The 16,794-nt window shown below is 34.1% G+C and overlaps 2 protein-coding genes across 2 annotated transcripts; one reads left to right on the forward strand and one right to left on the reverse strand.

Annotated features, from left to right (window-relative positions):
- Positions 1 to 1,239: 1,239 nt before the first annotated feature.
- LOC128131840 (uncharacterized) lies at positions 1,240 to 2,731 on the forward strand. Its single transcript, XM_052768050.1, has 2 exons — positions 1,240 to 1,903; positions 1,987 to 2,731. Exons 1-2 carry the CDS (start codon positions 1,321 to 1,323, stop codon positions 2,286 to 2,288), a joined length of 885 nt encoding a protein of 294 aa, XP_052624010.1. The 5' UTR covers positions 1,240 to 1,320; the 3' UTR covers positions 2,289 to 2,731.
- A 5,438-nt stretch (positions 2,732 to 8,169) lies between these two features.
- On the reverse strand, positions 8,170 to 8,835 carry LOC128131856 (uncharacterized). The gene is made up of 2 exons (XM_052768051.1): positions 8,770 to 8,835; positions 8,170 to 8,653 (listed from the first exon to the last, which is right to left on the reverse strand). The coding sequence occupies exons 1-2, from the start codon at positions 8,824 to 8,826 to the stop codon at positions 8,240 to 8,242; spliced, it is 471 nt and encodes a 156-aa protein (XP_052624011.1). The 5' UTR covers positions 8,827 to 8,835; the 3' UTR covers positions 8,170 to 8,239.
- Positions 8,836 to 16,794: the final 7,959 nt, after the last annotated feature.

Raw genomic sequence — 16,794 nt, forward strand, 5'->3', positions numbered from 1 at the left:
AGACGTGGATGTTAGAATGTTGATAAACGTAATCAAATGTAGTGGAGGAAGGGCTGTGAAAGTGTTTGTGGTGGTTGATGAAGTTGAGGAGGTTAATGGGGGCGGTGAAATTGGAAACGAAGTTGTTGGTAATTTATGCAGTTTTAAAGGGAGCAATGATCCGATAGGTACTTTCAATACTCCTAGTGTACCTCAGTTTCACAGTGTTGCTGAAAATGTTAATGTTAGTTATTCACCTATTCAATATGTGGATCCCGAGAATTACAAGTATGTTGGTGATGATGATGTTGGTACATATCTTAATCATGTTGGTGGTCGTTGTGATGATGTTGCCGAACAAGAAGTTAAACTTATGAATAGGCGTGTGGTAGATAAAACTAAAAAGAAAAAAAAAATTCAACTCAAAAAAATGAAAAAAAATCATGTTTACGGGCATTATGTTGATGTTGGTGATGTATGTTTAGATATAACCGAGCTACAAAGTAATTCCGATAGAGATGAGTTGGGTGATGAAGTTAAAGCTAAGTATCCCGATAACCTTTTTCACGGTATGCCCCCTGTACCAGCATGGCCAGTTGATAATAATGAAGATATCCCAACACAGATGGTAGACATTAATCTTCAAAAGATTCAATGTGAGAGTATATTTAAAAACAAAGAACTTTTAAAGCGGTGTATTGGTAAAAAATGTCTTCGAGAAGGTTTCCAGACGAGGACAAGTAGATCCACCAAATCAAGGTATGAAGATGTGTGTGTTTCGAAAAATTGTTCTTGGTTACTAAGAGCAAAAGCAATTAAAAATACTGATGGACTTTTCCAAGTGAATAAATTTGTTGATGTACACACATGTTCTTCAACATTGTTGCAACCTAATCATCGACAAGCAAACAAATATGTTTTGGGTGAATATGTTGCTGATGTTTTGGCTGAAGACTATAGTAGAGTTTATCGGGGAAAAGAAATTGTTAATGATATGAATGCTCAATTGAATATCAATATCTCATACCATCAGGCATGGCGTGCGAAGCAATATGCATTGTTGTCGTTAAGGGGTACGAAAGAGGATTCTTTTACCAAACTTCCGACGTATTGTCACAACTTGGCCAAACATAATCCGGGTACTGTCACACATATTAAAACAGATGCTGATGATCGGTTTGAGTTTTTGTACGTCGCACTCGGTTGCTCGGTTAGTATTATCATGTCCTAATTTTTTTTAATATTTATTTTGGTGTATTTGAATAGATATACAATGTATTGTAGGTACGAGCTTTTGTCAATTTTTGTAAGCAGACCCTAGTAGTAGATGGAGCTCACCTAATGGGCGAGTTCAAAGGTACCATGCTACTTGCAGTTACTAAGGACGGACAAAATCAAATATTACCGGTTGCATATGGTATATGCAAAAATGAGTGTATTGATTCTTGGACATGGTTTTTTCAAAAACTACGTGATTGCATAGGAAATATGCAGGAGCTTACAATTATATCTGATAAGTCTCCATCTATAGCAACATCCGTTGCCAACATTTTTCCTCACGCTCATCATGGAATATGTGGTGTCCATTTGTATTTCAACATAGTATCTAGATTCGGCAAGAGTAAGACGGTTAAAGGAATTTTTTGGGAGGCGTGTAGGGCGTACACAGTTGATGCTTTTGATGCTGCCATGGATGTTATGAAAAAGACAAAAGAACCAGTATGGGAGTACTTAAAAAGTATAAATCCAGAAATCTGGTCAAGGGCACATTTTAAAGGGAACCGATACAATCTTATGTCGTCCAACAGTGCGGAGTCTATAAATGCATTATCTAGACACGCACGTAAGGTGCCAATACTTATGTTGATTGATTTTTTTCGTGCTACAATGCAACAATGGTGGTTTCAAAGACGTAACTTTGCAGGTATTACGTAAATTTGTAATATTAATGTTTTATTAGTTTCGATGTTATTGATTTTAACTTCTTCATTTTGGCTGTTTTTTTAGCGGAAGCAACAACAACACTTACCCCTTGGGCGGATGAAGTTGTAAAAGAAAACAAGAAAAATTTTACCAAATGGGATGTTCGCATGATCTCAAATACGAAATGCGAGGTCAAAAAGGGGGCACAAAATGTGATTGTTGATTTTCAACATATGACATGTACATGTAGGCATTGGCAACTTGATGGGATACCTTGTGGTCATGTCATAAGATGTTTAACAGTGAACAAATACCAAGACTGCTCGAGGTTTGCATTAAATGCTTACTTTACCGAAACACTGAGGAAACATATGAGGAATCAATAAACCCTCTGCCGAAGCCATCCGAATGGGAGATCCCCGATGATTTGATGATTGTTAAGCCACCTATAATGGATAAACGTCAGCCAGGCAGGCCAAGAAACACAGACCGCATTCCATCCCAAGGCGAGGGTCCAATTATAAAAGAGTGTTCTACATGTGGTCAACTAGGACACACGAGAAATAATTGTACTGGAAGGGCGTCTGGTAGCAGAGCAGGTCACATAATTTCTACTGCAGAAATGGCATATAATATTGGTGGTTCAGCGGGTTGCTCACAAACCCATAATGCTGATTTTGATATAAAACAACCTTGAAATTAAGAGTAATGACGAGTTGTTAGCTTATTATGTATTGTAATATTTTTATTAACTCTTACAAGACATTGCTATGCTTTCATATTTTAGTTAAGTTTGTTGATTATAACAATGAATGAAGCCTTTATATTATAAAATATAGTTTGCAGATTTACTTTAACAGTTACAACATGTTATTTAAAAAAAAACAACAAACGATCCTTTGGCAACCTAATCTGTTTCATGATAATATTACAACAACTTTATAACTAATTTTTAAACTCAGGGAACTGCAACGGGTACTTCTCTTTCTCCATTGTTATATAGTCATCCCTAATTCTCATTTTGTCTTCGAAACGATCCTTTTTTACCATAATGTGTATCAACTGCTCATCCTTCTCAGCAAGCCGTTTTTCAGTCGTTTTGATTGCCTTCTTACTCTTTTTTATCCAATCTTTATGCTCTTTGATTTTGTTTTTATTGAGGTCAATCCATTCTTCAGCTTGTTTGCATTCCGAACCTATATCATTAGCAAGTTGAGTGAGAAGTCGAGATGACTCTTTGTCCTCTTCTTGTTGTGCTTCAGCCTTCTTTAATTCTTCAAAATTTTCATGTGACATATATGACCCGGCTGAAGAGGGTGTAAAAAAGGGGTCTACCGAATCACAGTAGTAACAATCTACTTCGTTGCATGAGCAAATTTCGAATTTGTGTGAGGAACTCATAATAAAATCGATGTTGTATTAAACTGGAGCAATAAGTGGTATTTATACATACTAGACAGTAATGAGAAGTCCAACTTTGAAATGACTAGACAGTAATGACAAGTCACTGTAGTAACCTGCACATCCTAGTGGGTCCCTTAAGTGACAAGAGATAAATGACAGTTTGACATGACAAAACACTGCATAAAGCTGAAATTCGTAGTCCAAATATAACCATTTCGTAGTCAAAGTATTATTTCATAGTCTATTTATTTATATAAATAGATGTTTAGATCTATAAACCAAACACCCAAATCACCTAAACGAAACGAATTCCCATTATTAGAAATGTCGTCGAATGCAGCAAGTTCTTCGAATGAATTACCTGGTTCCAATTCTGAAAGGCCATGGACGACAAACGAGGTGTTAGTTCTAACACGGTGCTGGCTAAGTGTTAAGGATGGTGAACCGTTACTTGCTCCCCCGCATTGCCTAATTGGTGATGAATGGAGTCGCATCACATCTTTGTTTAACCATGAGATGGGAGAAGGGCAAAAAAGAGAAAAATCAGATGTTGTTACTAAGTGGACGGATGCAAAGGAGGAAGTGACATGGTTCAATCGAGCATGTAGTTATGCGAAACATAACAATGTTCGTTGTCGTGACGAAGAAGAGTTCTTGGAAGTTGTTACAGAGTTTTACATCTTTGAGCATGAAGGCAGAGACTTCGAATATGAGGAAGTTTGGAAGGTTGTTAGAGATAAACATTATTTCAAGTAGACCGCTCTAATTTGTGTTAAGAATAAGCCATGGACTTGTGTTTTACGTTAATGCTTTGTTCGTATTATGTCGTTTTTTTCATGTAATTGTTGTGATGTTTTAATGGTTCATGGAATCTTGTTACTAATGTATTCTAATATATTTTGATAACTAATGCAATGACCATTTATTAACTCAAGTTAATCATACGAGTTTCTCACATAATAAACTAAAATATATATATTAACTCAACTTAATCATACGAGTTTCTCACATACTAAACTAAAATATATTTTAAACATATGAAATACATACGAATTACATACGAAATACATGAAAATAACCTAGTACTCACATAATAAACTAAAATAGATTTTAAACAAACGAAATACATACGAAATACATAAGAAATACATGAAAATAACCTAGTACATGAAAATAACCTAGTACTCAAATAATAAACTAAAATAGATTTTAAACAAACGGGATATATTTCAAAATATTCCAAGGGGCTTCAAACTGGAATTCCAACCCGTTACTTAATGACTTGTATTCCTCCTTAGCAGCTTCCAAGATGACATCCTCAGTAGCATTTAAACGGGTGTCGTCAATTTTGGTATAAAGATCGTTGAATAATAGAACTTCGGTTTTCATTTCATACCATCTTGCTAAGATGTCTAGTTCGTCACGATCGTTTCTTGTAGCCATTCGGTTTTCAGCATTGAAAATATTTGTTAGACGTCTCCAAAACATTGGATCATTCAACTTGCTTGTCTCGTACACATGAATATAAGCATGTATAAGAACCAAGAACTCTTCATTGCTCCATGATATAGAAGTCATTTGGATTGAAACAAAGAGGGTAGAATCTAAAAAACAATATTTGAACAACTATATTGGTTAATTTAATAACGTTTTGCATGTAACTTAGGGTCAATTTATAGTAGTTTCTACACAAAATCGCAGTTCAAACTTCTAATATGTCTGCAATTCATAGTCAAAATTAACTGACGAATGCAGTGTACTATACTTATAACACAACAGATCACTGTTCGAGTTGACAATTCATCCCCGGTTGAATGACAACACAATACATTGCTGTTTGAGTTGACAACTCATTGCACCAGGAAAGTAAGGAGTCGTTATAAATAGATTTCAATATCCGTTGTAATTGTATTCTATTACTTCCCTCCTTGCAATTATGGACTCACCACATATATGGAGGAACGCAGAGGAGGTCGCTTTGGTTCAAGCTTGGATTACAACTGTAGAGGTGGATTTTCCACCGGGTCCCCCACAAGTTCGTGCTGGATCATTTTGGTCTCGTGTCTGTCATTTGTTTCACCATTTAATGAACCGCACTCAATATCGAAGAAGAAGAGATGTCAAAGCGAAGTTTCTGGATATGAAAATGAAGGTGAAACAATTTCAACGTATTTATAACAAGTTGGATAACGAACATGCAAATACGGATGAAGACATTCTACGGCAGGTGGCTTTGGAACTATACCGCTTTCAATACGATGGTAGCGAGTTTACCCACTTAGATGCATGGAATGTTTTAAAGAATGTCCCTTATTTTTAATATGCATGTTGGTTAAGTTAATTGTTTTTCGTTATTTAAGTTGCTTGTTGTTGTATGTGTCTAGTCGTTACTATTTAATAAACGTCCATTTCTTTTAATGTATGTTGTTCCCTCAATAGCCAATATTTAGAAAGCAATAAAATAAAACCGGGGTACATAAATAACTAACACATAATACGACATAAAAAATAAACTGGGTACATGGATAACTAATACGTAACACAGCAGTAAAATAAAAACGGAGTACATAAAAAACTAATACATAATACTACATAAAACATAAATGTGCTACATGAATAACTACTGCATTGAGGGAGGTAACAGGACCACCGTTTCATTTGGTATTTCCCAATGCTCATATGATGGTATACCATTCACCAACTCAGATCCATATGCAACTCGATACACATAATTAGTGAACTTGTATTCAACCATTCTCTGAATGGACTCAGATGTACGGGTTCTTAGACATGCTATAGCGTGGCCACATGGTATACCGCTTTTTTGCCATTTACCACAACTACATACCCTTCGTTCAAGTTGTACGTTGCTGGTGGCAAAAGTGTCATGGACTTCAAATGTATCCCCATACAAACGTTTTGCATTACAATTGTAAGACTTGCTGAGACTTTTTTGAACCTTACTCTCAACGTAAGGGGTCAACCCACCAGACAACCTCCCTGTAAAATTTGATATTTTAATAAAAATAGAAGCACAATAAAAAAACAAAATATAACAATCTCCCTTACCAGCCAGTTCGGCCCGTTCAGCATACTTTGATTTTATCGACGTGGTGGTTAACTCAATTATCGTTGTTATAGGAAACTCACGTGAGGATATAATTTGCAAAATTTCAGGGACGTCAATCGATTTAACATTGTAACGTATTTTTGGGAAAAATGCTCTTGTCCATTTTGAAATTGGTATATCGTCAAGCCAGTAAATTGGACTCATAAGCAAGGTGCAGAAAGGTGGTTGCCTACATGTACTTTGCAACCTTTCGAAACACAAGTAAAAATCATCAACGCTATATGCATTGCATGACTTCCAAAACAACGATTCGACTTCCGTATTGTTATGTCCGATAGACTCACGTATCTTTCGAGCTATATCTTTAGGACAATATCCATGATAGGAATCCGGGTAGGCACTGTCAACACCAAAGTCTATGTTATCACACATGTTGCTTATGAAACCAACCTCTGTGTCCTCACCTAAACAATCTCTTAACCTCATCATGAACCATCTCCATGATTCTTCACACTGTAAGGTTCCCAAACCAAGTGCTAAGAGTAGTGGCTCATGATTTCCATCTAAAGCCACTGTGAAGTACATTGTTGTCAGAAAGCTCCCAAGAAGGGGTAAATAACCCACATATATCAGCGGTATCATGCACCTAAGGAAGGTACGAATCTACATAAAAACGAAGACATATTAGTGTTATGTAAGAACTAATCGACATACATTACCATGAAATATTGTATAACTCAATAAAAGAAGTATGTTATACCACGCAACCTAATGCCACAAAACAGAATTGAAAGCGGTTGTTATCGGTTTTCTTAATGGTTGTGAAGGTATTAGGATTTGTTCTTTGAAGGTTATGCAAGAAAATTGGTAGTTGAGAAAAGGTTCTTTGGCTGTGACTACTCATTTTCAATACCGATAATTGTGCTCTACAATGATCACACAAATGGAATTATAAATAGAAGATATTGTATCTCTACTGATCAAAATTCATAGTTTAACCCTTTAAATTCGTAGTTGAACATTTTGAATTCATAGTCAAACCAGTTCATTTCATAGTCAAATTTCACTGACCGACATGACAATACTACAGAATATACTTGTCTGCATTCCATAGTTGAACTTTTTGAATTCATAGTCAAACCAGTTTATTTTATAGTCAAAAAGAATTGTCCGTAATATGATTTATTCTATAAATGGGTGTCACTCATTATGAAAAAATTTAACTGAGAAAGTAACTCCGATTTAAAAGAATAAGAAGGCTAATGGCATACTGCAATTGTGGAGGAGAACGTATCGTTAGGATTTCGGGTACAGCTAAAAACCCAGGAAGATTGTTCTACGCTTGCCCGTATTTGGTATCATGTTCTTACCGTCATTCAAATTTAAACCCTCGTGTTTACATGACACAAATTTATTTTCTTACTGTGGATATTAAATTTAACAGGGACCAAAATGCGGGTTTATCAGTTGGGTTGATGAAGAGAAGGACCAATCTTCTATGGTAATAGCTAAAGTAGCTAACTCTAATAAGCTCTTTCAATCAGAAAATAAGAAGTTAAAGATAGCGTTGGTTTGTAGTTGGGTGTTGTTCTTGGCAGTTCTTGTTTACAAGTTGTAAGCTTTTCAATATTGTTTTTATGGTTTTGAAGTTGTTAGGTCAATAAATTGTTGTATTTGTAACGTTAAAACAAATGTTGTGGTCGTTCTTATGTTGAATTTATTGATAAGTAATTAGTAGGTCATTAAATTGTTGTAATTGTCGTAACGTTATATTTATATTTTTTGTCATCCGTTGAGTAAACTCTAAAGATAAACTAATAATGAAATCCAACATTAATTTGTATATACATTTATATAATCCAACTACAGAGGAGCAAGACTAGACCCCCAAATAATTTTTGCCATCCGGAGACGGAACTCTAAAGCTGCGTTCTTTGGGTCAATAAGAACACGTATTGGTTGACCTGAAACCAATTGCTCCATAAACATACAAAGAAAAACACCGCAATCTCCCAAATGACTACTTTGTTGGGGAACGTTTTCTTCATAAATGAATTGCATATTCAATGGAATCCTTGGGATGTTCCTCCGCGCCCAATACTTAATCTTGTCCAAATAATTTGCCACCCGACGTTCAAATTTGGAAAAGATTCCTTCGGATTGGAATTTTTCATAAGCACCTCTACCAAGACTGTCATAAATATGCACTTCCATTGACGCTAATCGTAGTTCCCCAAATAGCCAATGATTAGGGGATGAATGAATCGGCAATAAGACCTGTATAAGGATCAGAAAATAAAATTATGTTTATTTACATCACAATACAAAAACATCACAATACAAAAACATAACAAAAAAACGATATTATTTTCAATATAAACTATTAAGTTTACCGTATCAACATCCCACCAAGCAACCATGAAGTTGGGGTATGTAGCAATACCAGCCATAAACGCCCTCCAGTCTTGTCCTTCTTCCAAAGCATGAGAAACAAAAAAATTTGGAGGCATTATTGTATGTCGGTCGCTCTCAAACCGTCTCTCCATCAAAAGTCGGTACCAAATGGTTATATGCTGCACACATGATACTTTTGTTATTGACTAAAAAACAATTAACTTTTAAAAGAATTAATTAACAATTTATTTACCGCTGACTCCAACCATCCGTCGTGTGTATGCCCAAACAATGAGCTCCAAAAATCTCTATCTAACACGAAATTAAACAAACGATGCTGCACATCGTATGAATGCAATACATAATTTTGGATGACATCCTCACCGCCTGCTACGTAAGGTTGCAGGCGCAACCTGGAGAAGTCATGAGCAACACCAAAAACTGGAGGAGGAACGGGGCTTGTTGATTTCATACCAACCTTCTTTTTTGTTCTTCTTTTTTGTTTTGGTGTCGTGTGCAACTAAAAACAATATTCAAATGTTTAAATGTATATCTTTCAGATAATTCACATAAACATAAAATCAACAGTTTATAAATAAAACGAATACCTCGGTGTAAGGAGTGCATAAAAATTGTGATGGTTTTCGACTCCTAGGTTTATCGGGTGTAACTTCTTTGTCATCATCATCATCATGAAAATAATCTACATTTCCCATTATTATAAGTTCGTCTTCATCCGTCACATCATCATCAAATTTGTTCCCTGCATTGTCATTCCTCTCCTCCCACTCCTACATTAAAGATAATACTTTATACTTAATAACGAAATACACATAATTTAATAAGCAATAATATCTAAATAAACAAAATATTAATATTAAAATGTAACTATATAATAACCTCTTTAACTTCACTATAATCGTTTACATCACACACATCATCATCAAATTTGTTCCCCGCATACTGAGTACTCTCCTCCAACACCTACATTAAAAATATAACTTTTTACTTAATAACAAAATACACTTTATTAAAAAGTAATTATTAAAATCGTAAAGGTAACATCTATAACAACCTTGTCGTCTTGAGTATCACCAAAAATATTTTGAGTTGTATTGTTTTTATTCATCACTTCATCTTGCACAACCTATATTTTCAAATATAAAATATGAACACATGTATTCATATATGTTAATAAAATTTAATAAATAATGTAGCGTATAACTAACCTGTTCATCATAATTTCTTTGTGACACTGTCGGTTCCTCAAAAATAATGTCGTTCCAAAATTGTTCATTATTCACTTCTTCAAAAAAAACCTCTGTAGGTTTTTGTTGATTCATAAACACATGCTGCTCCAGTGCATGTACCCGTTTCAACAACTCGTCTAGCTTGTGTTTCCCACTGCCCCGACCTCTACCATGAGAGCGACCACTGGACGACATACTAGACGAAGATTCGTCTTGTCTCCTAAAATGGCCCCGTACTGGGGATGGAACTGTTTTCCCTTCACCATATACATACTCTTGAAATGACATATAATAAAAAGATGTCATCTCACCATCACCCGGTAACATGTTGTCTTGGTGGTAGCCCCTCCTAAAAAATTAAACATATTAAAAATGCATATAAAACTATAATAATCAACTTTATTAATAATAAACGAAATATTTTTAAACCTGCATCTTTGACCAAATCTTGTTCACGTCAACCCATTTCAATTTTTTTGTTCCGCTCCATCTTTTCATCCGAGGCAAGTCTTTATTTTTTCTCAATGCAAATCCACATGCACGAACAGCCGGAATCATCTCATATATCCATATCTACAATTTTGTACAATAACAGTAATAAAAGTTAAAATTAAAATAAAAAATATAACAATAAAACAATTTAAATATAAGAAAATTTTTATACCCTAATTGGAGCCGTAAATCCTGAGACGGAATACTTTAAAGTTTGACCACGCTGAGAAAGTGATAAATAATGATGTATCTTATTCCACGTATCCTCAAGGTCAACAAAAGTAAAATCCCATAGATAGCTACCCCAAGAGAAGCTAACAAAACAAAAAAATACAAAATTGATTATTATATAAATTATAACTTTAATAAAATAGAACTTTTAACGTAAAGAAAATATACCTATTCCAGAGATCCAAATTCTCAGCCAAAAAAAACCAATCTTGTGGCACCCGATCGTTAACTTCTTTGCCCAAAAAACCTTCACACAAAATGTATATCAAACATACTCTAACTGCATCAAGGTCGTCAAGTGCTAGGAATGTTTGATTTAAAATTAAACTTTTCAGGTCGCCGATTTTCACCGAACTATTAGTATGGTCCGGAAATAGCCGTTCAAGCAGTAAACATCTTTTTTTACTGCTTATTAATTTTTCCGACCCTTTTCTCCCAATGTTTTTTGGATACTCCCCAAAATTGAAGCCGGTAATCAAACAAAACTCTTCCGGCCCATAAACCATTTTGGTATTGCCTACTCAAAAATATAAACGTTTTATTCCATCTGGAGATAAAATAGGGTCCGGCCGGATCTGATGAAGGAACATTTTATGAAACAATAAAGCGTCCCCTTGTAAACGAGGGACATCAATAAAATAGCCAAAGACGGTATTTCTGAAAATAGCACGTCGGACATCATCTAAAACTTCAAAGACTTCCCATATGTTACCACCAGAGCCTTTTAGGTTCGCAAAGGCTTTCGTATTCATTAAACTAAAATCATGCTGCAAAAAAAAACACAAAAACAAATTAGATAACTAAAAAATATATTTTTTTTAAATATATGATTACGAACTGCAAATACTTTCTTAATTACTAATATATATATTTCCCCGATAAAAAACAATAACATACACATATATAAACAATTTTCCAAGTTATACAACAAATATATTTACGATAGAAAACAATATCATACATAATTATATAAATATTTTCAACTTAAACATATTTTCAACTTAAACAAATTTTCAACTTAAACGACAAATATATAAACAATTTTTATCTTTCTAATTAAAACTAACATTATATAACCATATAAACAAAAAAATTTAAAAATAAAACGACAACCAAACTAACAATTTTGCAAGTTATACGACTACTTTATACAAATTTTTCAACTTATACGACAAATAAAAACAATTTCTAACAATATATATACGATAAATTTTCAACTTATACAAATGTTATACGATAAATATATATACAAACAACTATTTTGCAGTTTATATAAACAATTATAGGATAAAAATTTACAAGATTTCAGGTTATACAACAACTAAAAAAACTACAAAAATAACAAATTGTAAACATTATCTACGCAGTCTCTACTTGTCTCTACTTGCATTTAAACTTCAAGTATACTAAAAATATACTAAAACTATCAAACACAACAAAATTACCCTTTTTTAACATTAAATAATACAACAATTGATAAAAAAAAATAACTTTAAACATTAAAAGAGTTAAAATCTAAACATATTTGCGGGATTGTTGCCATAATCTTCCATTTTCTTCAAAAACTAGCCAAAATTCCGAGAGAAGCCCAAAGTTAGAGAGAGTTTTTGTGTAGAGAATGGTAAAAATGAAAAAAAAAAAAAAAAAAAAACGTTTTTATACCTAAAAATCACCCATTTCGCAGATGGGACCTTCTCATCTGCGAAATGGGTGGCTAAATATGTAATCCCGATTTTTTTTGGCTATTTTTGTAATGCAATTAGTGTAATTGGCTATTTTTGTCATTTTCTCTATAAAATAAAATAATTGACAAATCCAGTCATTTATCTAATTACTTTTCATTTATAGCTCCTAAAGAACATAACTTTTTGACAAATTTAGTCATTTTTCTGATTACTTTTCATTTCATTTAATAGCCAAATTTTATAATTAGCCAAAAATAGCTAAAAAAAACACCGCAGATGAGCAAAAGTGACCACTGTTTCATAAATGGGTATTCCCATATATATATATATATATATATATATATATATATATATATATATATATATATATATATATATATATATATATATATATATATATATATATATATATATATATATATATAAAATCATTCTTACATACCAAATCGTAGTTGATAAACTCACTTTATATTCTCTAAAAGCTATTGTTTTCTTCGAGTAATTACTTACGGCTGTTTTTTTCTAAAACCTATTATTTCCTTCGAAAACTATTGTTTTGTTCTTAGCTCTCAATTATTTTCTCTATTAAACTACAAAATCAACCCAAAAAACATACATTTACGTACAACTATAACACTACATAAGTTTAAAAAAAAGCGGAAAAAGTATTAACCGAAATTGTAGGTGTCGTATGTGGCATTAACAGCTTGTACAATTTGTGCATTAATAGCTTGTACACCATAGTACAACCAGATAATGCATAATTTGTGCATTAACAGCTTGTACACCGTAGGTGGCACACGACACCTATTGTTTCCGTTTCGTTTTTTAGTTTTTTGCAAAAAAATATAACAAATGCCAATAGATTTCATGTTGATGAAAAAAAAACAAACAAAAAAATTCGAGAAAATACATGTTGTCCGGAGCCACCATTGAGACAGTGTCTTTAGCTTCAAACCATGGAAAATGACCTAAATGAAAATTTTCAAATTTATATATTTCGAACAAATGAACCTTCAAAAGTAGCCAAATGCCCTAAACTTTAGCTCGTTTAATCTCTGAATGACCAAACCATATGTTTCTTGATGAAATCGTAGTTCCTTAAGTATCTACTGTTTCATTGCCTATTTTTGGTTAAAAACTAATTTTTTGCTACTTAATGAAAGGTAAGTAGGGAAAATAGTTAGATTAGTAATTTTCTCTATAAAATAACGGAACAATTTTACCCCTTTATTTAATAAATACTTATCATTGTTTTTTATAAATTAATTTTTCAAAATTTTTTAAAAATATAAAATAATTTATTTTATGATTTAAAATGATATTCAATTCATATTTTATGTATACTTATTAGGGCTGTTTAAAACCGGATATCCAAAAATTTGGATATCAAAATTTCGGATGGCAGATTTTGATATCCGAATCTATAACGTCCTAAAAAGTGTTGGAACCTGAAAGTGAACCTCTACCAATCCCCAATCCTTGAACATTCTGAAGTCTGTCTGAGGTCTGAAGTGGGATGAGGTGAGAGATCATTTTGCGGTCAGAAATGAAGTTGGTGTTCGGAGTGAAGATCCTGGTGCGAAGTGGAGTTTGAAGTCCGAAATGGAAAACGAGTCTAAGATAACTTATCCGGCTATGCATTAATTATTCTTTTCTTTTCTGTGATGTAACATTACTTAGGAATTAGTCTTTTTGTATATTTGGACAATCAGAATGTTAGAAGTAGTGACATTTTCCGGTACTTAGTAGGTATTGCGGTTTGTAATGTGTTCCTCCTTTTTCTATATAAGGAGAGTTTAATGACAAGAATAAATGACGGGTTGTTGCTCCATAGATAGAATTGTTTGAATTTACTCCACTTGCACTTCTCTTTCAAATCATCCTTTCAAACATTCTTCTTACTAATTTGTTTTCTTTACTTTGATCATTATCTTCACTCTTCATTTATGACTTGAATAGTTTGTTGAACATCTTACTTTAGTCTCGACTGGTTTTACTAGACTTGATTGGAACAATCAATTAGTAGTAGACATTGATCTTAAGCATTAACTCAAGGTTTGAGTTTTCAAACATTGTCCCTATGCAATCAGATCCCTTGATCTCTCAGTTGGTATCAAAGCTTGAGTAGTTGTCCTTTGAATCTAAAAATCAGATTATAGTTGATTTGAAATTACCTTGGTATTTAAATCATTTTTGTGTTCAGGATAAAAGTTCTTCTATATACCACTTTTTCTTGAGATATCTTAACTTCAATGGCTGCTTCTAATCGTCAAGAAACGTATTCAATGCAAATAGCAAATAGCGTGGGTTGCCCTACTTGTTCCGCCCCACTGCTAGTTGTTGAAGAATATGATCATTGGAAAGTGAGACTTGAAAGGTTTTTACTGGGTAAAGAGAAAAGTGAAGCTATTTGGAGATCCGTCAAAGAAGGTCCTCATGTTCTAGCTAGAACAACGGTTAGAGATGCTACTGCACCACTCATGGGTCAAGAAGAACAACGTCCAACTCTTTCTCACTGTTGATGATATCGACAAGCTGCATGCTGATCAAGTTGCCTTTTCCGAAATGGTGTTTGATGTTCCACCATCTCTCTTTGAACACTGTGCAAATCAGCAAATAGATTTGGGATACTCTCCAAGATTTGTTCGAAGGCTCAGAAAACATGAAAGACAAGCGTCTGACCTCAGTTGTCAATGGATTTGACACTATTACAACAACCCTTGGTGAATCTGCTGCTTTAGCGTCTAACCGGTACCTAATCGTTGTCAACAACATGACAGGTCATGGGATTGTCTGAACTCCCTTGGAATACAATCTCAAGTTCATAAATAGTCTTAGTAAAGGATGGGGAAATGTGAAATCCTTTCTTCAGAGCAATGGATCTCTAAAGAAGCTGAAGCTTTTCCAACTGTTTGATGAACTTCAAGGTCATGAATCAAATGTTGCACAAACCTTAAGAGACCTGTCAGGAGGTCTCTAGCTCTTGTTAGCTCCTTCGAACCTCTTGTTTCGAACCCATCTACATCGGATCCGATTCAAATCCGTTTTTCCACCTATTCAACCCTCACCACCCATCTTAGCCACTTCTTGCTATCTTATTGATGGTGATCTTGATTCGGAAGCTATGGACTCTGAACTCCATTTCCAACAAGAATTTGCCTTGCTTTCTATGAAATACCAACGTTCTTTTAATCTCTCTCATAAACCGTTTAATAACCATTTTCATACCCCACACCAAAACAATCCTCAAACTTTCACCAAACCTTCCGAAAATCCACCAGCCTACAAACCTAACATCTCTGCACCAAATTCCACCTTGGAATCTCAACAGACACCGAAATCTGACAAACCAAAAATTATGTGCCATAAATTTAGTCATGAAAATCACTTCGCAAAAGATTTTCTAGTTGAAGTCTCTCAAAAACCAAAAATCAAGGATCCAACTTACTATGCACGATGAGCTCAAGAGATGGCTGAGAGTGAAAAGGTGTTTTTCAACATTGTATCAAGAAATATTGATGGTTATTGGTCTTTTGGGGATGATGACATTGTGGCTACTGGAGAAACATGTGTCTGATGGCAAGACAAACAATTAAATGTGATGAAGGCTTTTGGTCATCTGAGTCAGAAGAAGAAGATGAAGTTGCTGAACCAAACTACTCCTATATGGCCACAAATGATCCACCAGGCCAAAGCATCGTTCAGCAGGTAAAACTATGATTACTAACAATAATTTTGATTTATCTCTTTGTGAATCTTATCTAACCCATATCCAAACAGATATAAACACCATCTATAAAGCCTATGAGTCTGTCATAGAATCCAATGAGAAGGAGGAGAGTGAACTGAGTCGTCTTAGGTTATGTTTCGAGGATAAGAATTTAAAAATAGAGTCTTTAGAACGAGAGCTTGTAATGTCAAAAGATGAATGTATCATTCTTAAAGACAAATGTGAAAACACTTATTCTGAAAGAAATGTTTTAATTTCCGATAACAAACGTCCCAATGCCAAAATAGATGCTTTGTCATTCTTGAAGGAAATCAACGGATGACTCACAATTTTCATCATCCGTAGTCAAAAGCCCCTAGTCTCGAAAGTGAGTTTCCGAAACCTATAACTAGTCCCTTGAAGGAGTTGAAAAACCTAATATTTATGGGAGATGTTCCGAACCACCAACATTCGGATACCCCTGTCTCTCCTTTGTCACCTCTTCTTGAGACGTTTGAAAATTTTGCATCTCTGATTCCTGAGTTTCAGCGAATAGTTGTCAAGTGTCCTGATTCCATGCCTCTTCCGCCTCTGACAAACCTGGTCCTGAATCAGACCACAAAATTCCATTATGGCATTTCAAATCATACAGAT

The sequence above is a fragment of the Lactuca sativa genome, chromosome 1 (genome assembly GCF_002870075.4).
Source record: "Lactuca sativa cultivar Salinas chromosome 1, Lsat_Salinas_v11, whole genome shotgun sequence".
In the NCBI taxonomy this organism is placed as follows: domain Eukaryota; kingdom Viridiplantae; phylum Streptophyta; class Magnoliopsida; order Asterales; family Asteraceae; genus Lactuca; species Lactuca sativa.